At 43.5% G+C, this 27,813-nt stretch overlaps 1 protein-coding gene across 2 annotated transcripts in view; it reads left to right on the top strand.

The window, feature by feature from the left end:
- LOC127578840 (protein phosphatase 1 regulatory inhibitor subunit 16B-like) overlaps window positions 1-27,813 on the top strand; it is a 140,014-nt gene that overhangs the window by 85,298 nt on the left and 26,903 nt on the right. For both annotated transcript variants that reach the window (XM_052031354.1, XM_052031355.1), the window contains exons 4-5: window positions 15,818-15,963; window positions 16,540-16,643. In XM_052031354.1, the coding sequence (XP_051887314.1) occupies window positions 15,818-15,963; window positions 16,540-16,643 (250 nt within the window). The remainder of the gene's footprint in view (window positions 1-15,817; window positions 15,964-16,539; window positions 16,644-27,813) is intronic.

Below are 27,813 nucleotides of genomic sequence, written 5' to 3'. Positions count from 1 at the left end.
TGTTATATATTAGGTGACCATTTCACAGAACACCTGCGCTCTGACCGTAACCGCGATCTGCGTCTCCCCGTTGCCAGTCACTTCAACTCCCCCTCCCACTCCATCACTGATATGTCAGTCCTCGGCCTCCTCCACTGCCGGGAGAATTCCAGGCACAAACTGGGGGAGCAGCACCTCATTTTCCGTCTTGGAACCTTGCAGCCTAACAGCATGAACATTGAATTCTCCAACCACCATGCTCCTTCTCTTCTTCCTTTTCCCAGCCTCTTTTTTTCTACCTTTTTTTTTCCTTCCTCTCCTTCCCTTTGACCCATCCCCCGGTGGATCTGCTCTCCCTCCTCCCCCGCACCTGCCTATCGCTATCTCTTACCTGCATCTACCTATCACCACACAGTGCCCACCCCACCTCCCCTCTTTTGTCCACCTATCACTGCTCTGCTTTTTCCCTCCTAATATATCGGGCTTCCCCCTTTTCCTATCTTCAGTCCTGAAGAAGGGTCCTGACCTGAAACGTCAACCGCCTGCTTTTCTCCATGCTGCCTGGCCTGCTGAGTTCCTCCAGCATCACCGTGTTTTTCATCTAGGTTCCAGCATCTGCAGTCCTTTGTTTCTCAACTTGTTATATATACCCACCACCCTCTGTGTGAAAAATTTGCCCCTCAGGTCGTCTTTAAATCTTTCCCTCTCCCTTTAAACCTATTCCCTCTATTCCAGAAAAGATTGAGGCTACTCACCTTATCTTTATCCCTGATGATTTTCTAAACCTCAGAAGGTCACCCCTCATCCTCCTATGCTCCAGGGAATAAAGTCCCAGCCTGTCCCGTCTCTCCTTATAACTCAAGCACTCCAGTCCCGGTAACATCCTAGTAAATCTTTTTTGTGCTTTTTCCAGTTTAATGACATCTTTCCTACAGCAGGGCGACCAGAACTGTACGCAGTGTTCCAAACGTGGCCTTACCAACGTCTTGTGCAGGTGTGACATGACATCGTCATGGTCACTACGCGCATCTGATTCCATCAGTGCACATCAACGATATTAAAAGTTACAACACTGGCCAACTAGCTTTGAGCTTCCTGGAATATCCTCTCTAAACCTCTCTGGCTCCCTACCATTCTGATTAACCGCTCTCCTTAACACTTACCCCTTTGATCAATTTAGCAATCTATCCCGATAATCTCCTCTTGTGGCCGTGAGTCAGATTTTGATTCAGAATGTACTTGCGAAGTGCCTTGAAACATTTCACAACATTAAAGCCACTAAACTGTGCAACTAGTTTTATTGGGCAATAAGAAAAACTATCTTCCAGAGTCATAAATAACTTCCACGACCTGTGTCCTGATCCAACTAGGACTGGATCCAAACTGGACCAAAAGAGTTTTAACTCTAATTTGTTTCTGTTCTTTGTGGGACACATAACTTGTGCAATTTTACTACATTTCTTTCTTATATCACACCACCTGTCTTTCCCTTCCCTTAGCCCCACAATATCATTGGCAAAACTTCTGATTATTTGCTTTAATATCCTGTTGAATGGCCCAGGGCCGAATTTTGTTTGGTTATTCTCTTGTAAGTCATAGAATCACACAGCACAGATACAGGACTCCAGGCCCATTGTGTCTCAGCCAACCATTAAGCACCCATCTACGTAAAACCCACTCTCGTCTCTCTTCCCTGTCAACTCCTGCCACCCACTTACACCAGCGGCAATTTGCAGTAATTATTTAACCTACCAACCAGCACGTGGGAAGAAATCTGAGCACCCAGGGAGAAACACATGTGGTCACCCCCAACCCTCCCCCATCTGACTCCATCTGCCTATCATTTTCCCACCCCCGCCCCGCCCCGCCGCCCATCCCCCCACCACCCATCCCCCCACCACCACCACCACTCCCCATCATCTGGTTCTAACTATCACCTACGAATATCTGTCTCACCCTCTTGGATGTGTAAACTCCACACAGATAGCCTCCAAGATCAGGATCAAACCCAAGTATCCTGAGCTGTGAGGCAGCAGTGCTAACCATGACACCTAGATAAAAAACACGATGATGCTGGAGGAACTCAGCAGGCTAGGCAGCATCCGTGGAGAAAAGAAGGTGGTCAACGTTTTGGGTCAGAACTCTTCTTCAGGACTGAGAAAAGCAGGCGGTCAACGTTTTGGGTCAGGACCCTTCTTCTAGTCCTGAAGAAGGGCACTGACCTGAAATGTTGACCACCTGCTTTTCTCCACAGATACTGCCTAGCCTGCTGGGTTCCTCCAGCATCATTGTGTTTTTCATCTAGATTCCAGCATCTGCAGTCCTTTGTTTCTCTATGACACCCAGATTTATTTATTTATTTATTAGTCACAAGTACGTCGAAACACACAGTGAAATGCGTCTTTTTGCGTTACTGAGAATGTGCTGGGGGCTGCCTGCAAGGGTCTTCAACTTGAAATATTTATTCCATTTCTCTTTCCACAAATGCTGCCTGACCTGCTGAGTATTTCCTGCATTTGCTGTATTTGTGTCATGAATGATCTACCACACCAGGTGTAAAAATAAAAATGGAAGATACTGGAAATACTTAGTAGTTCAGGCAGCATCTGTGGAGAGAAAAACAGGGAAGTACTGAATCTGGACGCCTACGATGTTCCCAGATAGAAGATGAGGTGCTGTTGTGACGGACCTTGTTGTAAGTGCCTCTTTCATCAACCTGAAATGTTAATTCTGATTCTCTCTCCACAGATACTGTCTGAACTGCTGGGTATTCCAGTTATTTTTCTGCTTTTATTTTAGATTTCCAGTGTCTGCCATTTCTTTTCAATGCAATTCATTTATGTCAGACAGTTGGAGTTGATTTGCAGCAGGTATTACAGCACATTTTTGGATTCAGCTGAGGTGCGAGGAGGGGAAATGCAGTGGGAGATTGCTGTTTACAAACTGAATATCACAACGTGGGCATGTTCCAGATTTTTGTCTTTGTTCAACATGTGGGTTCAAAGACGTATGGGCAACTGCCAAGGATCTGCTTGACATTTACTTGCATTCTGCACCCTTGATCACTTATGAGAAGAGGCAAGGAATCAGTAGAGCGGCTGCGTGCTGGGGATTGAGGGCGTAAAGCATAGCATCCCAGCACCGCTCAGCTCTGCCGTCCCTTCAATGGGGTCTTTGTCCGCCAAGAACTAGCACAGATTCCTTCTGTAAATTTCCTTTTCTTCTTTAATTCTGTCATTGTTCCAAGACAAAAGGCCTGTTGTCTAGGTTAAAATGTGAGCAAAGTGGGGGATAAAAAGTGGATGCGTTCTGTTCTTAGATGAGGGACAGTTTGCATCAGCTTTTATATTGAACACTTGTCATTGCGTTTGTGAACTATTTGAAAGTACCCTTTGGTATGAGTTCGTAGCATTCTTCTAACCCACCTGTTCCTTTGCGTCTCTGTATTCCACTTGTACTGGAAGTATAACAGCCCCAGCTGGCAGATGTTGAGAACCTCCATTTTATCTGCTTCAGTAACCTTCCTTTGCTCTCCAATAAATATCGATTCAGCGTCAGTGAGTCACGTTTACCGGAGACTCTTTGCATTTTACCTCACATATCTTTTCAGTGCCAAGGCAGTTGTAATGCCTCGGCAAGTTCAATTTTTGCCCTCAGCCGGTATCTCTCAGCACCTCTCAGATTATTGTAACCTGTACATGGCGGCTGAGAAATTCCTTTGCACAACTCCGGAGAAACAGCGAGACACAAGAGACTGCAGATGCTGCAATCTGGAGCAAAGATCGAGCTGCTGGAGGAACTCAGAGGGTGAGGCAGCATCTGTGGAGGGAATTGGACAGTCTATCCATCTCTCCCACATCCTCTCTCCAACTTAAAACTAACTCGTTTTCTCTCTTCACCAACTCTGATGAAGGGTCTTCATCAGACATGTGGACTATTTTCGACGCCTCTCTTCCCTTTCTTGATCTCTCTGTCTCCATCTCAGGAGATAAACTATTCACCAACATTTACTGCAAACCCACTGTCTCCCACAGCTACCTAGATTACACCTCCTCCTGGACACAAGAGATTCTGCAGATGCTGGAATCTGGAGCAACACACACACAATGCTGGAGGAACACAGCAGGTCAGGCAGCATCTATGGAGGGAAATAAACAGTCGATGTTTTGGGTCGAGACCCTTCATCAAGTCCCAAAACGTCGACTGTTTATTTCCCTCCATAGATGCTGCCTGACCTGCTGAGCTCCTCCAGCATTTTGTGTGTTACACCACCTCCTATACTGTCTCTTGAAAGGACGTCATCCATTTCTCCCTCTCCGTTGCATCTGTTCTTTAGGTGAGGCTTTCCACTCCAGCACATCTGAGATGTCTTGGACAGGGGGCTTTACCACCACCCCCCCCCACCACCACCACCACCCCACCAACTATGGTTGATGGAGCCCTCACCTGCATCTCCTCCATTTCCTACACTTCTATTCTTGCCTTCCTTCCCTCAGACAGAACAGGGATAGATTCCCTTTGGTCCTTACCTTTCACCTCACCAGCCCTTGCCCCACCCCTCCCACTCTCCTCTTCTTACTGGCTATCTTTCAGTCCAGATGAAAGGTCTCAGCCTGAAATGTCGACTGCCCTTTTCCCTCCGCAGATGCTGCCTGACCTGATGAGTTCCACCAGCAGCTCGTTTTTTGCTCCGAGAAGAACAGTGTTATGCATTGGAAGACTGCTAACCCAGAAACGGTCTCATTTCCAGGCCTCTTGGTTGTCTGAAGAGAAATTCAACCTTGACATCTTGCAGGGAATTTTGTGGCTTCCCTGCACAAAGAACATGCCTTCTTCACTGATCCCTCCAATTCTGCCCCCTCTTCCAGCCTTCCCATCACCTTCTTTTATTGCAGTGACAGTTCTTTAATTCTTTAAAGGACTGCAGATGCTGGAATCTAGATGAAAAACATAATGATGCTGGAGGAACTCAGCAGGCCAGGCAGCATCCGTGGAGAAAAGCAGGCGATCAATGTTTTGGATCTAGACCCTTGGCTGGAAGAGACTGCTTGTATTGTACTATGCTACTTTAAGAACTGGCTGCTGAGAGTGCACCTGCTAGCCCAGGTGTGGGCAGCTGTAATGTGTTGCAATAGATCAACAGAGTTGTACATGCTGAGACTGACACAGTGCACTGTTATACATGGAAACCCAGCAACACATCAGGGAACCTTGTAATTGAAGTCTATGTTGGCTAAGGGCCTTTCAAGAACAGCCCTTTGGTGAGACAACACACTGATTTATTGCCACCAGAGTGTAGTAGAGCAACTTCTAAGCCAAGATGTTTAGCATTTAGTAACTCTGAGACCTAAGAAGCACACTCACATAGTTGTACGGGTGGAGTTGTGGGAATTTGCCTTTCCATTTGCAGTGATTGAGTTTTCATTCTGAAATCCAAGGGTTAATTTTCATAAGTAACTGGAGATTTTGGATCAAATACAGAGAATTTCCAGGACGTTCAAAACTCCTTACCCCAGCCAGGAGACTCTTTGTTTTACTGATTTTGGATGAGGGGTGAGTGTTGGCCAGGACACAGGAAGAAATCCCCTGCAGATCTTTGGAATAAAACCAGATGTCCTTCATTCTGCACCAGGAGAGGTAGGATATTGGTTCAACGGCTCGTGTGGAAAACAAAAGTGGGAAAGTGGCTGATAATAGGGTGTGGTCCTTGGAATCTACCTTTGCTATTACATGTAAAGTTTATCACATGTTTCTACCTTCTTTGGAAATTAAATGTTTACCTGATGTCAATATTTCCTTCTTGTGCAGAGTAAATGAACTTGTAGCATATTCTTTTAATGCAAGACCACTCACGTACAGGAAAAAGATTGAAACAAGGAAAGTGGAAGTGAATTAGAAATTCTGGGCTCCACACAGCTGGAGTCAACGGCGTACACCTTAAGGACAAGATGCTGTAGCAGGAGGGGGAAAGTATGAACAGGGGAGAGAAGAGAGTGCCAGCCTGAAGTGAGAAGATGGTGGTGGAAATAATGTCCCAATGGGACTGATGTGCACCTCTCTGTCACTGGAACACTTTATGCTTCAATGCTGTAGAAGTGTAGACTATCTACGGTTGGAGTTAGTTACAGTCTCTAATTTCACTGCAGAAATTAGAGTTGTGCGTGCCCTCATTTCACACCATGCTCTTTCACAACATGATTATAGAATCAAACAGCAGAAATAGGCCCTTCAGCCCATCAATTCCACACAGACCATCAAACACTCATTTACATCAATTCTATTCCAACCACATTCACATCAACTGACCTCACATTCTACCACTAGGGGCAATTTACAGTGACCAATTAAGCTATCAAACCTGCCCAGCTTTGGGACGTGGGAGGGAACAGTAGCAGCCAGAGGAAACCCAAAATGTGGAAACTCCACTGCAGGTCAGGATTGAACCCAGGCCTCTACAGCTGTGAGGCAGCAGCTCAGCTGGCTAGCTGATGGAACCCTGGACAGGATATGCCAAGACGATTTCCCAGGATGTTGCCCTGGCTGAAGGATTATGGTGTATGGGGTCATATTCTTTGGAACAAAGGAGACCTTGGGGAGATTTCATTAAGGTATGGAAAATAATGAGAGGTCTAGATAAGGTGAATAGAAATTTGCCTTAGGATAATGGCTAATAAACAAGGGGCCATGGAGTTGATTAGAAGTGACTTTAGGACACTTTATTTTCATTCAATGAAGGGTCTTAAACTTGCTGCCGGATTGGGTGTCTGAGTAAAAGCTCATTACATTTTAAAAGGATGAGCACTCAAAGTGGGGTAACATACAAGCAATATCTTTTTTCCATTATTGAACGATCCAATACCAGAGGGCCTGCATTTAAGGTGAGAGGGAGTAGGTTCAGAACAGACGTGAGGGGTACGTTTTTTACTCAGAGAGTGGTGGATGCCTGGAATGCATTGCCTGATAGGGTGGTGGAGGCAAATTCATTGGGGGCTTTTAAGAGGGGCTTGGATGGGCACATGAATGAGAGGAAAATGGAGGGATACGGGCATTCTGTAGGTAGGAGGGAATAGCTATGTTGGCACAACATTGTGGGCCGAAGGGCCTGTTCTGTACTGTACTGTTCTATGTTCTATGTACACGACTATGGATAAAGGACTAGGAAGTGGGATTAAACGAACGTGTTCTTATCTTTGCATGGAAGGCCAGGTGGCCTTCATTCTGTGCTGTAACTTTTAAGATATTAAGATATTTTATTTATTAGTCACACGTACTTCGAAGCACACAGTGAAAAGCATCTTTTTGCGTTAGTGAGAATGTGCTGGCAGCAGCCCGCAAGTGTCGCCACTCTTCCAGTGCCAACGTAGCACTCCCACAACTTCCTAACCCGTACGTCTTTGGAATGTGGGAGGAAACCAGAGCACCCGGAAGAAACCCATGCAGACACATGGGGAGAATGTACAAACTCCTGACAGACAGCGGCGGTGTATGTTGGGTACTTGTGAAGCTTCAGTTGTGATAAACCTGTAGCATTCTGTCCTTCCTCAATAACCAAATATTATGATCCCAAATCTGTGTCTTTTTGTGACATAATGATGATTTCAGAAGTATTCTGAGAGGCGAGTGTTGTGGTGTGGTTAGGTTAAGAATTCCAACCAACACTAGTTCAAAATAATTTGGATTAGCTGTGTTACAACATGTGGAAACTCTTAGCTGTTGTCAGCCAAGACTAAATTTTATTGTATCAATCTCCATGATTATAGAAAGTTGCTGCCAAAATCCTATCAGTATGTTGGCAGACGCAACTCATAAATTAAAACTGAACCATGTCGTAGTAATGCTGCTTAAATTTATTGATGAGGGAGGAGGGCTGTGAGCATTGGAACCAGGAATTTAAGAGATTTATTGATGATAAGCAGTTAATCCTTGACAATTTCAGGAATTTCCACTCTTTGTAATGGGTTCTGATCAGCTGGTTTGGATCTGATTCATAAGGAAAGCTATGGGGAAATCATCTGATCTCTTTGAGTCTTGAATTAAAGAAGGAGGCCATTCCGCCCATAATAGCTGTGCCAGCTCTTTGAAAGCTGTTTTTAGATATTCAGGATTCAGATTAGTTTATTGTCATACACACCAGGGTGCAATGAAATTCCTTGCTCGTGTGAAGCTCACAGAGTAAACAGTATACATGGTAACAATAAATACAGCCACAAACTCAAAGCAACAGCGTGGTGCAAAGATTGTAGTGCACCACTGTAGGCAGTCAGGGGATATGAGGTTAGTCCAGGAACATAGCACAAAATGTAAAAGATCAGCTACAATCTTATTGAGTGGTGGAGCATGCATGATGGGTTGATTGCTTCAAGTATGCTCCTACATTCTACCTCAATTACTCCCACATACCTATTTTTTCCCCTACTCAAGTTTTTCATGTCAAGATCAATCTAATCTTGCAAAGAACTTGTTCTTTGTTTCAGTTCAAGAAATAAGAGGATGGTGAGGGTAGTAGTGTTTTACTCTCATTTTTTACCCCACCACCCACTTTAGTCACCAATGCCTTAACAGTACCACACTTTGATAACTATCAATGTCACAGACTGTGCAGTGGTGCAGACTCAGAGCGTGGAATCCTGGGTTTTAACCAGCCTTGGAAAACCTGATCCACCATCACGTCCACATTGGGAATGGGCCAAGGCAGATCCAGCCACTTGCTACACAAGTGAAAAAAGAGGAAAATGCCCAGCTGCTATAGTTCCTACGTCAATCGAACTAAGTCATTATCTCTGATCCTTAAAAATTCTTCAGCAAATGGCCTTGTCTGAATCCTTAGAGTAGTTCCACAACCTTGACGTATGACTCTGATGAGATGCTCAAATATCCTTACACAAGGAGAACTCGCTAAACGTGTGCACTCCTTGTATAAATGTGAGATAAAGTGGTGATAAAATAAAATGCAGGGGACGATCTATCCCATTAATTCAGTGATTTTGACAATGAGGGTGTGAGGAAAATCATTTGGCCCACCTAATGCTATCCAACACTGGTTTCCTTCCTACTAAAATCCCCAACAGTCTCATAAGTGATACCCCGCCTCCCCACCCCACCACAACCACGTCTTCACCATCCTTCTACAAGCTAAACCTTACACTTGGGGTTGTCCACATTTGTCTTCCACTTATTGTAGCCTTGATCTCCTTTATCTTTTTAACTCAGAGTGGTCCACTGGATTCAGTTCTACTCTAATATTCTCAATCACTTCTTCTCCAGAATAAAGGGTCAAAGTCTTATTCTAGGGTAAAGATAAGCGACTGTGCAGGTTAAACCACATTGTTCGACTTGTACAGCATTCAGACAAGAGTGAAAATGGCCACTGCACTGCCTTCCTCCTTCTGTATTCATGTTTCTCATGAACTTCTTCTAACAATCTGAATAATGTTTGAATTATTCCACATATTCTTGTGATCATATTTGTAAATCATTCCTTTTAAATTGTATTGTGTGTTTCACCCAGCCCACCCTCTCCCTCCCACGACAAATAAGTACAAGAAATAGTAAATGTTAATAGATAAGCCTACAGTGGCAGCTTGTTTTGCCTTCAAGTAACTGACTATTTTATAATGGGATCTGAGAGGTGACTATTATAGTAATTCTCTGCAGGGTGAGAGGTTGCTCTCTTGGCAAAACTTAGCAGTTTTAAATTTATAAAATATCTCATTTCACAAGAGCATACTAGAGTCATAGAGAGAGAAAGCGTTGGAAGCAGATCTTTCTGCCCATCAAGCACCCATTTTTACACTAATTCTATCCCAACCCATTCTATTCTCCCCACATTCTCACCAACTCCTCCCAGATTCTACTGCTCATCTACATGCTAGGGGCAATTTACAGTGGCCAATAAATCTACCAGCCCACATGTTTTTGGAATGTGGGAGAAAACTGGAGCACTTGGAAGAGACCCACGTGGTCACACAGAGAGTTTGCAAACTCCACACAGACGGCATCGGAGGTTGCTGGAGCTTTGAGGCAACAGCTCCACGAGCTATACCTCTGTGCCACCCCAGACAAAGTAATATCGAGTCAGGGAAAGCCATTGGGAATAAAAGTTTGATACAAGAGGCAGGTTTTAGGGAGCACTTTTAAGGGAGGAGAAGTTTTGAAGGGGACTGCCATCACCGTTAGAAAATGTGAAGTTTTATTTAAAGTTCGGATCCCAACCATTCTAACACGAATGAGAACAAAATTCTGGGCACACTCCGGTGGTCGGGCAGCATCCATGGAAAGAGAAGTGGAGTTAATGCTTCAGGTCAAAGACCCTTCATCACAACTTGATTCTAACCTAATTAGAAGACTGTCCAGCCTGTTATACGATCTGACCCCAGATGGGTAAATAACCCATAGTTGAGTATTTAATGTGGTATTTGCCAGAAAGTCTGGAGAAATTCTTTACCAATCCCACCTCTGCCAGAAGAGATCTCTGTCACGGACAGCACAGTGGTGTAGCTGGTAGAGCTGCTGCTTCACAGCCTCAGTGACCTTGGTTCAATCCTGACCTTCTTGTGTTGTCTGTGTGGAGTTTGCAATTCGTCTCTGTGACTGCGTAGGATTCCTCCCACATCCCGAGGATGTGCGGGTTGGTAGGTTAATTGGCCACTGTAAATTCCTCCTAGTGAATGATAGAATCTGGGGAGAGTTGATGGAGGTGTGTGGAGAATAAAATGGGATCAGTGTAAATGGATGTTTGATGATCACAAGTGTCGCCATGCTTCCGACGCCAACATAGCATGCCCACAGCTCTTAACTCTAAAAGAAGCTGCATTCACAGTGGTAATTGGAACTTGATTTGTAATCTGTTTAAAAAAACTTTAAAACTTAAAACTTTATACACCACGGTAGCGGGCTCTTCCGGCCCAACGAGCCTGCACCACCCAATTACACCCATGTTGACCTACTAACCCGTACATCTTTGGAATGTGGGAGGAAACCGGAGCACCCAGAGGAAACCCACGCAGTCACAGACAGAACATACAAACTCCTACAGACAGCGGCAGGAATTGAACCCCAATCACTGGCGCTGTGATAGTCTTACACTAACCACTACTGTTGAGCTCAGCTGGTACTTTTAATACACTGGATTTGACTTTGGAAAGTCCTCAAGCACTGAAGCAGCTGAAGGCCAGCAAACAGTTGTTGTTTGCAGTACAGCTTTTCCACATGTGCTGCTAGGATTTCCTCCAAGATTTCTTCCCACTATCTTGAGATTCCATTGTTGTAGAATGCCAGGGGCATGGACTGAATTGGTAATCCGGTGCCAATGGAGGCCTATTGTAGGAGAGGCGAGTATAAAGTTGGTGCATAGATCATATATTCTTGAAGATGTTTGTCACAGCCTCCAACCAGTTAAACTCACCTCCAATTTGATTTTATTAATTAATTTCATAATTTCAAAAAACTTAGGCAAAAATAACCTCTACGATCTGTGATATTGAGATTTTTCCTGGGTTTTACTCATAGCTGTGTCCATATCTTGAGGCAGATTAGCAAAGTTTATGAGTTACTAAACTGTTATTCAAAATCGTGGCCCAGAGACACAAGTTCAAATCCCATTTGTGGCAGCTGGAGAATTTAAATTCAAGTTGTTAAATAAATCTGGAAATAAACAAATATACCAAGATTGTTGTAGGAGACCATCTGGCTGAACAAGATTTTCTGGTGAAAACAATGACATCCTTACTCAGTCTGTCCTATTGTTTAACTGCAGCTTCATAGACAGTCCCTTGGGATTGAGGTTGACTTGTACCCTGCTCCTTTGTCTTCCCTTATTCCTGTGGCTCCCTTCCCCCACCTTGATAACCTGCCCGTCTCCTCTCCTCCCGTCCCCCATCCTTTATTTCATGGTCCACTGCCCTCTCCTAATGGATTCCTCCTTCTTCAGCCCTTTGCCTCTTCTACCTGTCACCTCTCAGCTTATTACATCTCCCCCCCCCCACCTATCTTCCCCCTCTAACCTGAACTCACCTATCTCCTGCCTGCGTGCACTCCTCCCCCTCCCCCCGCCTTTTTATTCTGGCTTCTGCCCTCTTCCTTTCCCGTCCTGATGAAGGGTCTCAGCCCGAAACGTCGTTGACTGTCTATCTTCCTCCGTGGATGCTGCCTGACCTGCCGAGTTCCTCCAGCACTTCTTGTGTATTGCTCCATTCCAGTTTTTCAGGTTTTGAGGTGAATTAACGGGGCCAATGTGAGATCTGCAGAGGTCACAGACAGGGCAGGAGGTGGCTCATAGGCTGGAGGGTGGGTAGTTTGTGAAGCCGTGTACTTCTTCTGCTGTTTGCACGGGGCTTCCTTGTGCTCCCAATGCATGGACTCGAGATTCTCAGCGCCATCCCGAATGGTCTTTCTCCACTTTGAGCGATCTTCCCATTACAGAGCCGAGAAAAGAGTTTGGTTTATACATAACTCCAGACCTATTGAATGCAGTTGATTCTAAATTGCCTCCTCAGTCCAGAGTCAATGAGGGATAAACAATATATGTTGGGTTTGTCAGTGATATCCACATCACTGGAAAAAATACCCCAAAGCTCCAGCGCAATGTTAGAGAACAATGTTGGGTTCTGGTAGTTAGCACAACTTGGAGGTGCAAGTTGGGAAGAATCCAGATGAAGAAAAGCCATCTCTTAGTCAAAGACTGTTGGTGTTGGTATTGGTTTATTATTGTCACTTGTACCAAGGTACAGTGAAAAACTTGTCTTGCATACCGATCATACAGGTCAATTCATTACACAGTGCAGTTACATAGAGTTAGTACAGAGTGCATTGAGGTAGTGCAGGTAAAAACAGTAACAGTACAGAGTAAAGTGTCACAGCTACAGAGAAAGTCCAGTGCAGGTAGACAATAAGGTGCAAGGTCACAAGGTAGGTCGTGAGGTCAGAGTCCACCTCATCATATAAGGGAACCGTTCAATAGTCTTATCACAGTGGGGTAGAAGCTGTTCTTAAGCCTGGTGGTACGTGCCCTCGGGCTCCTGTATCTTCTGCCTGATGGAAGAGGAGAGAAGAGAGAATGACCCGGGTGGGTGGGGTCTTTGATTATGCTGTCTGCTTCACCAAGGCAGAGAGAGAAAAAAACAAGAGTCCAAGAAGGGGAGGCTGGTTTCTGTGACAGGTGCGATGCAAGTATTATGATCCTAAATTTTACAGTAATATGTTACCATATTAAGTTGGAAGAGATGATGTAGTGAGATCCAAAGTAAGCACTTATTAACATGTAAATGTCACTTGGAACCCATGTTCTACCTGACCAGTCCATTGCAATAAATGTCTAGAAAACATTCCATTCTGGGTGTTGACGCATCTTTCATTTTGATGATAACAACAACAACTTAGTGTCATCTGGTAGCACTCTTGCCTCTGAGTCCGAAAGTTGTGGATTCAAGATCCACTCTTGCTCACAATATAGAGGTAGCCATTTTGGTCCATCTATGCTGGCTCACAGAGCAATCCCATTCCCCCACTAATATTTTTACCCTGTAACCTATTCTCCCCACATTTCCAACAATTTGTCCCCCCCACACCAGGTGAGGGGTAAATTTACAGCAGCCAATTAACCTACCAGTTCAGAATCAGAATCAGGTTTATTATTATCACTGACATATGTCGCGAAATTTGTTGTTTTGTCGCAGCAGTACTGTGCAAGGCATAAAAATTACTCTAAGTTACAAAAATAAATAAATAATGCAAAAGAGGAATAATGAGGCAGCTCTTTGGGATGTGGGAGGAAACTGGAGCACCCGGAGGAAACCCACACGGTCACAGAGACGACATGCAAACTCCACACAGACAGCACCTGAGCTCAGGATTGAACTCAGGTCACCGGTGCTGTGAGCCAGTGGCTCCACTAGCTGCATCACTGTGCTCCCTAACATTTCCATAGATTTGAGCTCAAGAATCTGGGCAGATATTTGAGTCCTACACTGTCAGAGGTAATGTCCTTCTCATAAGACATTAAAATGGATTTTCCTCTCATTCAAGTAGACATAAAACTTAGAGAATGATGTAATTCTTCCTGGTGTCTTGGCCAGTATTTATGCCTGAAGCAACATCACTAAAACAGATTGTCATAGCTAATATCTCACTGTTGGTTGTGGAGTCTTGCTGTGTGTATATTGCCTGTCTTTCTTACACTTCAAAAGTACTTTGGCTGCAAAATATTTTAGTGCATCCTGAGGTTATGTCATATACAGTAAGTGCAAGGTTTTCTATTAATATCAATCAATTATTTAACATAATAAAAAAATCCAATATCACTGGAAATGTTTCCAACCAGAAAATAGACAAAAGGAGATATTAGGTTAATGGCTTAATATGTTGAACAGGAAGTGAGAGTTGGAGGCATAAGGGGTGGTTAGAGGTTAAGGGAGAGCCTTGAAAACAAGAGCATTAGTGCAAGAGAGGGACAGCGCTGTCTGATGATACTGCTCAATAGAGAATGACAGTTGCCTACAGACAAGGGAAGTGATGATGATTATGTGCACGCTTTCAACCCCTGAAGGTTAATTGGATTCTTCATTTGTCAACACACAGTTCTTCTTTTGCAAGTGATGTGTTTTTGTCTTCTCCAACGGGGAAGAGGGTGGTGGTAGAACGGAATGAATAGGCTGTGTTGTTTCAGTCTTGCCTCAGTCTGAAGGTTGTGGGTTCAAGACCCACTCCAGAGCCAATTATGAAATATATAGTAGAGAGAAAGTCTGCTGTTATGTATCAAGCACTATTTAATATTTAAAGAGAAAGGTAGTTGATCTGTGACTGGTCAGTGTTGCATTAGGCACAGCCCTCACTGAGGATATTGCATTGTACTGGTGTAATCATTGGTTGAGACAGTGACAAAAGACCCAGAACCTTTTACTGGCTTTGCAGACTGTACTCAGTCTTTTACATTGATTTTAATATTTTTATGATATATTTTTATTAATTATTCATAGATTAATGTCAGGAGTAACACACATCCCCAGATACATTCCAGTTTAAGTCTTCAGGAGCATGTGGCAGGGCACCTCAAATCTGATTTGGAGATAACTAGGTGTTATTTATTTATTAACGGGATATGGACATCACTGCAAAGGTCTGTATTTATTGTGCATTCCTAATTGCCCCCAAATGTATTGGCTTGTTAGACATTTCAGAGGACAGTTAAGAGTTGATCACATTGGTGTGTCTGGAATCACACAGCCCAGATCAGGTAAGGATGGCAGGTTGCCTTCCATGGAAATGAATGAACTGGATGTTTTTTTTAATGAAAATTTGGTAGTTGCAAAGTCACCACAACTGATGCTTCATTTTGTTCTGGATTTATTTATATACTTAAATTTAAGTCCCTAGCTGCCATGATGAGATTCGAACCTGTCTCTCAGATCACTAGTCCAAGCCTCTTGATACTAGGCATTAACGCCTCAGTGAGGGAGTGTGTTTGCTCCTGCACTAACAACTGGAGGTTGAAAGATCAAATCCACCCTGGCAGCTGGGGAACTGAATTGAATAAAGATGGTAGTTAGTTGGGACGGCATCAGAGGAATGATGCTAGTGGATTCTCTTCTCAACCTGATTCCTGGCCTTTTTTACATGGCTAACCTCAAGGGTCTCTGAGGTGGTTAGCAAGCTGGTTTAAAAAGAAGTAAAGCATAATTGCAGCATAACAAGGGCAAACATTGATACACATGGACAATAAAATCTGCTTTGCTAACGTTGCCCAAATCCATGCTTGAATGTGCTATAAGGCAGGGATTTATTGTATGTTTCCAAGGATATGTTTTCATTCTTTTCCTTTTGACACTTTGCGATTCCCTTCCAGTCTTGTATCGATAACTTTGAAGAGATGGTGAGGCTGCTTTTGGACCATGGGACCAATGTGGATGCAACAGACAACGAGCTGTGGACTCCACTGCATGCAGCAGCAACGTGTCGACACACCAACCTGGTGAAACTCCTTATAGAGCGGTCAGTTCCTTTCAGCTCAATTCAGGAGGGGGAAGGTCCTTATTTTAGCCTGGCATTTTGGTTGATTATATCTGTGCTGAAAGCTATAGACTTGAACAGAAGGGACTCCACATAAAGCTCTTCAATGAAGGATACATCTTCTTTGGTAACTCACTAATTAGTGTGCCCCAGTGATGATCTCTCCCACTAACCTACTGCCGGGGAGGGAAAGAGTTTCCTTCTCATCTCTTCATTGCTCCTTCAGTAGGAGAATTACACAAAACATTGGACCTAGCTTTGGACTCACTTAATCAAACTGCATTATCTTTATAGTCACTGATTTGATTAAGAGGGCAGCCAATTCCATTGTTTAGTGTGGCTCCCATATATTGAAATACAGCATAAGGGTATAACTTTCCAAGGGGCGAGGTGAGGAAGACGCCAAGTGCTGGAATAAATGAAGAATAAAGAGAAAGAGGCAGCTAGTTTGATAGCGTCTCAAAGGGAGGCTGTTTGTTTTTGTTCTGTTGCTTGCAAATTAAAGAATACTTTCATGCCACAATTCACAGTGACCTACTAACACTCTTCTCATTACAGGGGAGCAGACCTATTGGCGGTCAATGCGGATGGGAACATGCCCTATGATCTGTGTGATGATGATCAGACACTGGAACTCATCGAGACAGCAATGGTTAACCAGGGTAAGATGCATCAGGCTGGGTTAGTAGGAGTCCAGATGAAGGGTCTCGACCCCAGTCGTTGACTGTCTTTTCCCTCCAAAGATGCTGCCTGACCCACTGAGTTCCTCCAGCATTTTGTTTGTTGCTCCAGATTCCAGCACCTGCAGTCCCTTGTGTCTCCTGGTTTAGCAGGTGGCCATATCGATCGTGTACATAGATTATAATGCAGAGCATAGAAGAGGACAACCAAACTAACCTGTCTGTGCTGGTGTTTATACTCCATGTGAACCTCCTCATCCAACCCCAGCAGTGACTCCTTTTTCCTTCATGTGCCTTCCCTTTAATGATTCTGTATGGTTCTGCTCAACTAGTCTGAATGGTAGCAAATTCCACTTTCTAACCAATCTCTGGGTAAATAATTTTCTTCTGAATTCCCTTTTCAACTGACTATATTTATTGGCCCTAGTTTTAGATGTTCTGTGGAATGTTAAATGATTACCAGTCGGGCTTCATGGAGAAAGACTTTTCAAAACAAACTGATTGGTGTGGATGTGTAATGAGGTGAATGCGTAACATATCCTTTGATATATAAAATGCCTGAGTAACTGGGATACATGTAGCTAAAGGAACTATGGATTAAGATATCCATTAGCTAGATGCTAGAAAGATGATGGTTGGTAAAGCTGGTTGTTCAAGAACGTACTTAACTGTTGGATCAAGTTCAGGCCCAACAGCTGTGGAGTAACAAACTACACTGTTTAACATAATGCAGTTTTATAAAGAGATTTGTGAATTGCTGCTCCATCCTTTTTAACATAGGCAATATATGGTGCTTAAAGGAGCAGGGTTTCCAACGGTAATTCTAGGGGCACATGGGCTCAAACTGAACCACAAGAAATGAAAGACTACACTGTGCATGGTACTGTACACGGCCTCCTCTACTGCCACGTTGAGGCCAGACGCAGGTTGGAGGAACAACACCACGTATTCCGTCTTGGGAGTCTCCAACCTGATGGCCTCAACATCGATTTCTCAAACTTCTGGTAACCCCAGCCCTTGTCTTTCTTCCCAACCCCCCCCCCCCCCCACTCCTTTGTCTTCCCTTATTCCTGTGGCTCCCTTCCCCTGCCTTGATAACCTGCCCGTCTCCTCTCCTCCCCTCCTCCTTCCTTTATTCCATGGTCCACTGCCCTTTCCTACCTGATTCCTTTGGCTTCAGCCCTTTGCCTCTTCTACCCATCAGCTCTCAGCTTATTACATCTTCCCTGCCCTCCCCCACCCACCTACCTTCCCCCTCTCACCTGGACTTGCCTATCACCTGAACTCACCTACCTCCTGCCTGCGTGTGCTCCTCCCCCTCCCCCCGCCTTCTTATTCTGGCTTCTGCCCTCTTCCTTTCCAGTCCTGATGAAGGGTCTCAGCCTGAGGCGTTGACTGTTTATTTCCCTCCATAGATGCTGCCTGACCTGCTGAGTTCCTCCAACACTTTTTGTGTATTGCTCCAGATTCCAGCATCTGCAGAATTTCTTGTGTCTCTGGTTACCCAATCACCTGTGTGACATAAAACAAATTCTGGTTCATATTCTGCATTGTGAAGTATTGCATGCTTTTTATTGGGGACTGAAGAAGGTTGAATATTAACACTCTCCACATGTGGAACACATATATATTTGTTTTACTGTGTAAAAGACTATACAAAGGTTACCCCCTGGCCTTACAAGAGAAAGATGTCCTGGCCTGAACAATCATTTCTGAATGCAATAATCTGCTAGTTCTGATATAAGCCTTGTTAATCCTTTTTGTTTGCATGTCCTTTTTATAAAATGGAGAGCTCAGTTCTGCACCGTACCTTTAGTGTGGTCCAACCATAGGTTTACCTCATTTAGATTATAGGCAGTCGCCAGGTTTTGACAGGGTTCCATTCCTGAGAACTGTTTGTAACCCGAGTTGTTCATCAGTTGGAAATGAACAACAGTGTGTGTGAGAGAGGATCACAGGAAGAGGGAGCAGACGCAGGAAGAGGGGCCGTGAGCCGGCCTCACTGAGTGAACGTGTGAGTCTGCTCAACGTTCCCAGGTCTGCTCGGCTCGATCCAGCCCCTGATTGTTGCGGCTCAGGCGGTTTGGGGGTGGGGGGGGGGGGGGTGACGTGGAGTGAAGAGAAGGCATGTGGAAATGTCCTGATCCCACCCGGCAGAAGATGCCTGCAGCACTGCAGCAGCCAGCAAATCCATCCCCATTCATTCCGCCGGTCTTCCAGATACTCGGCCACATATACAGGGTGTCCATAGGTCGAACATTTGTAATTGGAAGCCCCTTTACAGCAGTGATTCAGAAGCCTGTACTAGTGACATGGGAACCCAAGTTTAAATGTACCATAGAGGCGTACAAGATGATAAGAGGCATAGATCGAGTGGACAGTCAGAGACTTTTTCCCAGGGCGAAAATGGCTAACACGAGAGGACATAATTTTAAGGTGATTGGAGGAAGATATAAGGGGGATGTCGGGGTAAGTTTTTTACACAGAGACTGGTGGGTGCATGGAACACACTGCTGGCAGAGATTGTGGGGGCAGATACATTAGGGACATTTAAGAAACTCTTAGATAGGCACATGAACGATAAAGAAATGGAGGGCTATGTGGGAGGGAAGGGTTAGATAGACCTTAGAGCAGGATAAAATGTCGGCACAACATAGTGGGCCGAATGGCCTGTAGAGTGCTGTAATATTCTATGGTCTATGTATAACCACTGGTTAACTTATCAGAATTGCTGCCATAAAATTACCAGACTGTTGTAAAAATCTGTCTGTAAGGGCAGGAAATCTGCCCTTCTCACCTGCTCTGGCTACATACCTGCAGCAATGTGTTTGGTTCAGAACAGCTCAGAATAGCTTAAGTAATAAGGAATGGGTAATAAGTGCTGCGTCCACAACCCATGAAAGATTTTTTTTCATCTGTCATTTTTTAGGAGCGCTGCTGTTCTCAGCCAAGATGTATTGTAAACAAAATATCCATTAGCTACTTAAATGTGTGAATTGGAATTGGTTTATTATTGTCACATGTACCAAGGTACAGTAAAAAAAAACTTGTCTTGCATACCGTTTATACAGATCAATTCATTACACAGTGCATTGAGGCAGAACAAGGTAAAACAATAACAGAATGCAAGAAAGCTCATCAGCGCCTTTATTTCCTTAGGAGGCTAAAGAAATTTGGCATGTCCCCTTTGACACTCATCAACTTTTATCGATGCACCATAGAAAGCATCCTATCTGGATGCATCACAGCTTGGTATGGCAACTGCTCTGCCCAGGACCGCAAGAAACTGCAGAGAGTTGTAGACAGAGCCCAGCACATCACAGAAACCGGCCTCCCCTCTGTGGACTCTGTCTATTCCTCTTGCTGCCTTGGTGAAGCAGCCAACATAATCAAAGACCCTACCCACCTGGATCATTCTCTCTTCTCTCCTCTCCCATCAGGCAGAAGATACAGCAGTCTGAGGGCACATACCACCAGGCTCAAGGACAGCTTCTATCCCACTGTGATAAGACTATTGAATGGTTCCCTTATACGATGAGATGGACTCTTGACCTCACAATCTACCTTGTTGTGACCTTGCACCTTATTGTCTACCTGCAGTGCATTTCCCTGTAGCTGTGACACTTTGTATTCTGTTATTGTTTTTACCTGTACTACCTCAATGTATCTGCACTGTGTAATGAATTGATCTGTACGAATGGTATGCAAGGCAAATTTTTCATCGTACCTTGGTACAAGTGACAATAATAAACCAATTCCAATTTCAGAGTAAGTGCAGTGCAGGTAGACAATAAGATGCAATGTCATAACGAGATAATTTGTGAAGTCAAGAATCAGGCTTTTGCATCTTCTGCCCAATTGGAGAGGGGAGATTAGAGAATGTCCATAAGAGAGAAAGGAGTAAAAAAAAAGCTTTAAATCTTTGAGAATCTCAGATATTTTGAATGCTGAGGGAAGAGGAAGAGAGACTGCCTGAAATGTTAGATGGTTGAAGTCGTGCATCTCATGAGCTGATATCTCCCACTTCCCCGCCCCCATCCCTGCCTTACCTAACCATTCACTCTCAAGGCAGATGTGTAACAAAACGTGTCCTGCAACTTCGTATTGAACAGTACCGAGGGAGCACCTTCTCCATGTGAACTGCAGAGATTCAAGAGTCAGAATCAGATTTATTATCACTGACATAAATGACGTGAAATTTGTTGTTTTGCAGCAGCAGTACAGTGCAAAGACATAAAATTACTATAAATTACAAAAATAAGTAAATAGTGCAAAAAGGAATAACAAGGTGGTGTTCATGGGTTTATGGATCATTCAAAGATCTGATGACGGAGGGGAAGAATTATTCCTGAATTGTTGAGTGTGGGTCTTCAGGCTCCTGTACCTCCTCCCTGATGGTAGTAACGAGAAGAGGGCATGTCCCGGATGGCGATGGTCCTTTTTGATGGATGCTGCCTTCTTAAGTCACCGCCTCTTGAAGATGTCCTTGATGGTGGGGAGAGTTGTGCCCGTGATGGAGCTGGCTGAGTCTACAGCATTTTGCACAACCTCTTACGATCCTGTGCATTGGAGCCTCCATACCAGGGAGTAAAGAGACAGCTGGGGAGTGAAAAGGCAAAGGAAATGGAAGAGACACAAAAGAACAGAGGCCAAGGATTACATACAAAGGATAAGGCAGCTGGGAAGAATGTCTGCTTTCATTGTAAGAATTCACCATCTATTCGTTGAGGCTTTTGCAATAAATAAAAAATGCAAACTATTTAAAAATATGTACTTTTACAAAAAAAACTGTATGATTAGAGGAATGGAATGAACATTCCAGCAATTTCTTTTGTCAGGATAGGTGAGACTGGCTGTATTTATAATTGATAGCTTCTGTATTTCCCATTCCTTAACAGAGAATGATTTTACCTCCCTGCTGCAGACATTACTGCACCAGTTGTGAAAATCTCATTGAATGGGAGTGAATGTCTGAAAGTGTGGGACTTTCTGCTAAACAGTTCATGTTTTAATACATTTTCCTGGAGTCACTTTAAATTTTTATCCTTTCCCTAATGTATTAAACTGTTTTCTGTCAGAGTTTGTCATCAAACAGCCCTACAAATATCATCCGTAACAAGAATTCCTACACAATCAGCTCCTCCTCAAGATTTTATATTAACGTTGTTTATGTGTCATAGAGGAAGGGAAACACAGCCCAGCACTGGGAAAGTTACTACATTAATTATCAGTCTTTTATCATTAACAATTAATTTTGGGCTTGTATCGTTAACAATTCTTGCATTTGTACAACTGCAGGATGGCAAAAGGTGTCATACAACCAATGAAGTATTTTTGAATTGCGGTCATTGTCTGAAACATAGTTAGCCAAACAATGCATAGCAAGCTCCCACAAACAGCAATTACGTCAAGATAATCTGTTTTAGTGACGTTGATTGAAGGTTAAGCATTAGCCTCGACTCTGTGCATAACTCCCCTGTGCTTTCTCAAAATAGCACCATGGGATCTTAGTTAAGAGAGCAGACATGGTGTGGGTTTGATGGAAAGTTGGCGCCTCCAACAACGTGGGAGCTCATGAAGTAAAATGCTAAAGCAGTTAGTCGCAAGTTGAGCAAATAAAGAGGGAAGCATTTTTAATGTGATTTGTCTGTGCATAGAAAGAACACATTTGTATTTAAATAACATCTTTCACAATCTCAGGGTTTTCTAGAGCAATTTACAGCCAATGATATATTTTTGTTTTGAAGTATGATCATTGCTGCAATGTAGGATATAAACTTGCTTCGGATTTACAGCAATGTGATTGATTCTTAACTGCCCAATGTGACTGTTGGAAAGCTATGATTTCCTTTCTCTTAATGTTTAAAATAATGTTTATTTTATGCTCAGGATTTAAATATAGCTCTCTAACATATCAGACTGCCGGGGATTATAATATGTTAAGGTAGATATTGTTACTATCTATTGGTTTTATAACAACCAGCAGTTAAGAAACTAACCACTCCATCTGGCTGACTCATTAGCTGGACAGTGAATGCCAGGTGTGACTGATGACTTAAATGGCTTGTCCCTCATGCAGGTACAACAAACAATTAGGAAGACAACTAATATGTTGTCCTACATAACAGAGTACAAGACCAATGAATTCTTGCTGCAATTGCACAGAGCTTGATGAGACCATACCTAGAGAACAATGCTCTCCATATGTGGGGAAGAAGACACTTACCTTGAAGGTGCTGTGTGTAGATTCATGAGGTTAATTCATGTGATGAGGTCGAAAGTTGAAGGTCAAGTTTATTGTCATATACACAGGTGCAATGAAAAACTTACCTGCAGCAGCATCAGACACATAACATTAGAGACCCAATATACACATGAAAAACATAAATTAAGATAAGATATTTATTCGTCATATGTACATCGAAACACAGCGAAACGTGTCTTTTTGCATTACTGAGAATGTGCTGGGGGGTAGCCCACAAGTGTTGCCACTCTTCCGGCGCCAACATAGCATGCCCACAGCTCCTAACCCGTACGTCTTTTGGAATATTGGAGGAAACCGGAGTACCCGGAGGAAACCCATGCAAACATAAACTATACAAAACTGTACAAGAAAGAACACATTTAGAACACAAAAAAAAAGTCCATTGTAATGCAAAGTGGTCATTGTGTTGCTATACTGAGGTAGTGATTAGGGTTGTGCAGGTTGGTTCAAGAACCGAATTGTTGAAGGGAAGCAGCTGTTCTTGAACCTGGTGGTGTGGGACTTCAGGCTTCTGTACCTTCTGCTCGATGGTAGCTGCGAGAAGATGGCATGGCCCATTTGGTGGGGATCTTTGATGAAGGATGTTGCCTTCTTGAGGCAGCCCCTCATGTAAATACTGTAGTGGTTGCTCTGTGAGAAGGGTTTGTGTGGAATGTGCCATTACTCTGAGTTTAAAGAATGACAGGGCATTGAAACATATAAAATTCTGAAGATTGACAATATAGGTATGGTGAGGTTATTTCCCTGACTGGGGGCATTCATTATGCGACTGCCTAATATCTAAAAAGAAAGTGAATTAAAATTGCATTGGAGTTTACTGTACTGGCATTCTCCAGGTCAGATACAGAAATTAAGGTTCAAATAAATGTTGCTAACCTTTCAGGTTTATATTTTCAGTTTCTTGCATCTGCATTTATCTTTATAATTAAAAATCACATTCAGTGATCCATTTCCTGTCCGGCTTCTCCCCCCTGTGTGCTGTGGCCCCACTGGAGGAGCTGCTGAAGCAGGCTAACTGTCATTCACACTGGTTTTCCAAGCTCTGCGTGGTTTTTATGTCAAAGGTAGGCGGCAGTAACCCCCCTCCCCCACCCCCCGTTCAAAAATTCACCCCGCACAATGGAAACACTGTATGTAAACAGTTTTTTTATCATGGTTCCCAACACTCCTCACAAGGCAATGCTTCAGAGAAAGTTCCTGGTTTTCTCTTCCAGCTCCGTCAACATCTTGGACAAGAACATGGGGAGGACTGTTATCTCTGTGCAAGTCAATGCCTTGGAGGCATGGCAGGTCTTCAAGCGAGCAGACCTATTCAGCAAAATGTCTGTGTTGGACAGCAAACAGAACACATGGCCAAAACTACAGCAAAGTTTTCTAATAAAGCCAGGATTATTGCTGATTATTTTCTTAGGAGACTATTTGGAAGATTAAGTCTATGCCGGTTCTCAACGCACTTCCATCAGTCCCGTTCCTCCATCTATTTCCCTGTAAACTCTTCTCTTTCATCGGCCTATCAGGTCCCTGCTCCCACCCCCTTCAATTGTCCAGCCATCCCGCTGCATCCAGGGTCATTTACAGTGACCAATTAACCTACCGGCAAGTCTTTGGAATGCGGAAGGAGACTGGAGCACCTGGGGAAAATCCAGTCAGAGGAAGAAATTGCATACTCACCCAGACAGCACTGGAGGTCAGGATCGAATCTAGACTGCAGGAGCAGTGTGGTAGCAGCACCAAAGGCTGCACCACTGTTATGCCTCCTCTAGCAAAATGCAGTGAATGGAGATGGTGCAGATCCGAGATTGGGTCTGGGAGATACTTTCGGATTAGCCTGGGCAACTGGGATGCTTTGAGCTGGATGAAATAATGTGCTGAAACTCAAGTCTTTTACATCAGTGCAGTTTCCAGGAATAATAAATGAATAGAGTCATAGAGCACTGCAGCACAGAACCAGGCCCTTTGGCCCATCTAGTCCTTGCTGACTTGATCTTCTGCCTAGTCCCATCTACCTGCACCTGGACCATATCCTTCCAAACCCCTCCCATCCTATCCAGATGGACCCGCATCTACCACTTCCGCTGGCAGCTCGTTTCACACTCGCACCGCCCTCTGAGTGAAGAAGATTCCTCTCAGATTCCCCTTAAATATTTCACCTTTCACCCTCAACCTATGACCTCTCGTTCTCATCTCACCCAACCTGAGGGGGAAAAACCTGCACTGCATTCACCCTATCTTATACCCCTCATGATTTTGTATACCTCCATAAGATCTCCCCTCATTCTCCTGTGCTCCAGGGAATAAAGTCCTAACCTATAACTAAGGTCCCTAAGTCCCGGCAACATCCGTGTAATTTTTCTCTGCACTCTTTCAAGCTTATTGATATCTTTCCTGTAGGTAGGTGACCAGAACTGCACACAATACTCTAAATTTGGCCTCACCAATGTCTTGTACAGCTTCAACACGACATCCCAACTCCTGTAATCAATGCCCTAATTTTACAAAGGCCAATGTGCCAAAAGCTCTCTTTACGACCCTATCTACCTGTAATGCCACTTTCAAGGAACTATGGATCTGTCTTCCCACGTCCCTTTGTTCTACCGCACACCTCAGTGCCCTACCATTCACTGTGTAAGTCTTATCTTGGTTTGTCCTCCCAAAGTGCAACACCTCACACTTGTCTGCATTAGATTCCATCTGCCATTTTTCAGCCCATTTTTCTAGCTGGTCAAAATCATGCTGCAAGCTTTGATAGCCTTCTGGGAATAAAAAAATTCTGGGAGCCGTATGTTGCTGGCAAGATCCGCATTTATTGCCCATCCCTAATTGGTGGTACTGAGGAGAAGCAGTGGTGAACCGCCACCTTGAACCACTGCAATCCTTCCTGTGAAGGTAATCCCACAGGGCTGCTGAGTAAGGGGTTTCGGGTTTTGGACCCAGTATCAAAGAAGGGCTAGCAATATATTTCCAAGTCAGCGTGGTGTGCGGGTTGGAAGGGAACTCGCGGGTGGTGCTGTTTCGACGCAGTTGATGACCTCGTCCACCTTGATGGTAGCAGTCATGGCTCTGAGAGATGCTGTCGGATTAACCTGGGCTACTTGGCTGCTTTGACCTGGATGATGTTAAACTAGGGTTTGCTGTATCACCATATAAAATAGCTTTTATTTATTGTGGAAAATGCTATGAAAAGATTTTCTAACGGTATAAAATTTTTATATAGCAAGTGAATAAAGATAAATCTTCCTCCATCTTCATTTTTCGCAGCACTATTTTCTGTACTCTGACAAGTAAATTATTATAGGTAGAAATCCATTCTATTCTAACTGATGGCTATGTGAATTCCTTGCTTATCTATGATACTGAAATAGAAACATCAATGATATTTTTATACCATGTTTTTTTTAATTGTTGATGCAGTAGTCTCCCATGGAAGTTAAACTCAAAATAATAAATGTTAATGGTTTAAGAGACTAAACGTTGCTGAAAGTTATGCAATGTAGGATTTGGATATAACTTGACGCATTATTGTGAATTATTTGAGTGGAAGGGGCAGGGGGATGCGGATGGATAAAGGGCTTGTATTTACATAGTGCTTTTCACATTTTTTAGGACAACTAAAATGCTGCAAGGCAAATTAAATACTTCTAAAGTGTAGTCACTGTTTAAATGTGGGGAACATGGCAGATAATTTCCACAGCAACTCTCCGAAACAGCAATATGATAATCTGTCTGATGAGGTTAATTAAGGGATAATACTTGCCAGGAAATCTAAGAGCACTGCTCTGTTTTAGCAGAGCATTTGAATCCTCATGGGGCCTTGCACCAGTAATGCCCCCTCGGTGCTGCACTGCATCGTAACCCTGATTATGCATTGAAGTCCCCACAGTAGGATTTAAATGCAGAACGTTCTGACTCAGAGGCAAGAGTGCCACTGACTGACCCAGAGCTGACACTAAAAGAGACACTGTTGTGTTGCTGCTGGTGGTGGGAGAGAAATGATGTTGTGAGCTGCATCTTTCCAGCAGCAGATGGCTGATAATGCGATGCAATAGCTCAGAGGTCATAAATAAGTAACTGAAACCTGCAAGGTTTTGGCTTCAGATCTTTTGCTGCATACGTGACTGGCCTCTTATGAGAATGGAACAAAAGCGAGAGAAATCTATCAGCCTGACTTCATTTGAAAATTACCCAAATATTGCAATCATATTTTACAGAACTCCAAAAATGCTTTTATTACAGTTTTGCTACATCTGTGTACTTGAGGATGGCACAATTAAACAACAGTGACTCTCTTTAGAAATACTTCACTGAGTATAGCATACATAAGAACTTCTGTGGTTGTGAAAAGTGTGTTAGAAATACAAGTCTCCCTTTATGTACCGATATAGAATTGAGAGACTAAACTAATTTACAATATCAGTCACTAACCAGCATTGGTCAGAGACTGTGTGCATAGTTCAGTGATGCTGTTTTATTATTTGATATTACATTCTTTTACCATTTGTTTTAAGCAAAAAGGTTACAACGCCTGATAGGGCAGCAGCTGGTATCTAAATTAGTAATTATTATTAATAATATATCATACAAAAATTAACATGCTTGGCAAATGAAACCTTTGCAGCAATTGTGACAACCAGCTATCAAAACCAATGTGATACATTGCTCTACTGTTACTGATTTCATGCATTCTGAGGACATATGCACCTACAATATATGTAGCTGAATTTTGTGTCAATTTTGTTGTGCATTTACTTGCAAGTCATAAAATTGTGGGTTGCAGTATAGACCCTGAGTCAGGGCTCATAATCTATGGTTACTGAGGGGCTGACATAAATTTGTCAAGGGTTTCATCTTCCTAATGAATTGACACATTCATATTTTCAGATATTAACT

Source organism: Pristis pectinata, chromosome 16, assembly GCF_009764475.1.
Source record: "Pristis pectinata isolate sPriPec2 chromosome 16, sPriPec2.1.pri, whole genome shotgun sequence".
Taxonomy (NCBI): Eukaryota; Metazoa; Chordata; class Chondrichthyes; order Rhinopristiformes; family Pristidae; genus Pristis; species Pristis pectinata.
Note: the sequence above shows the minus strand (reverse complement) of the source record. Positions and strands in the feature narration are given on the sequence as shown.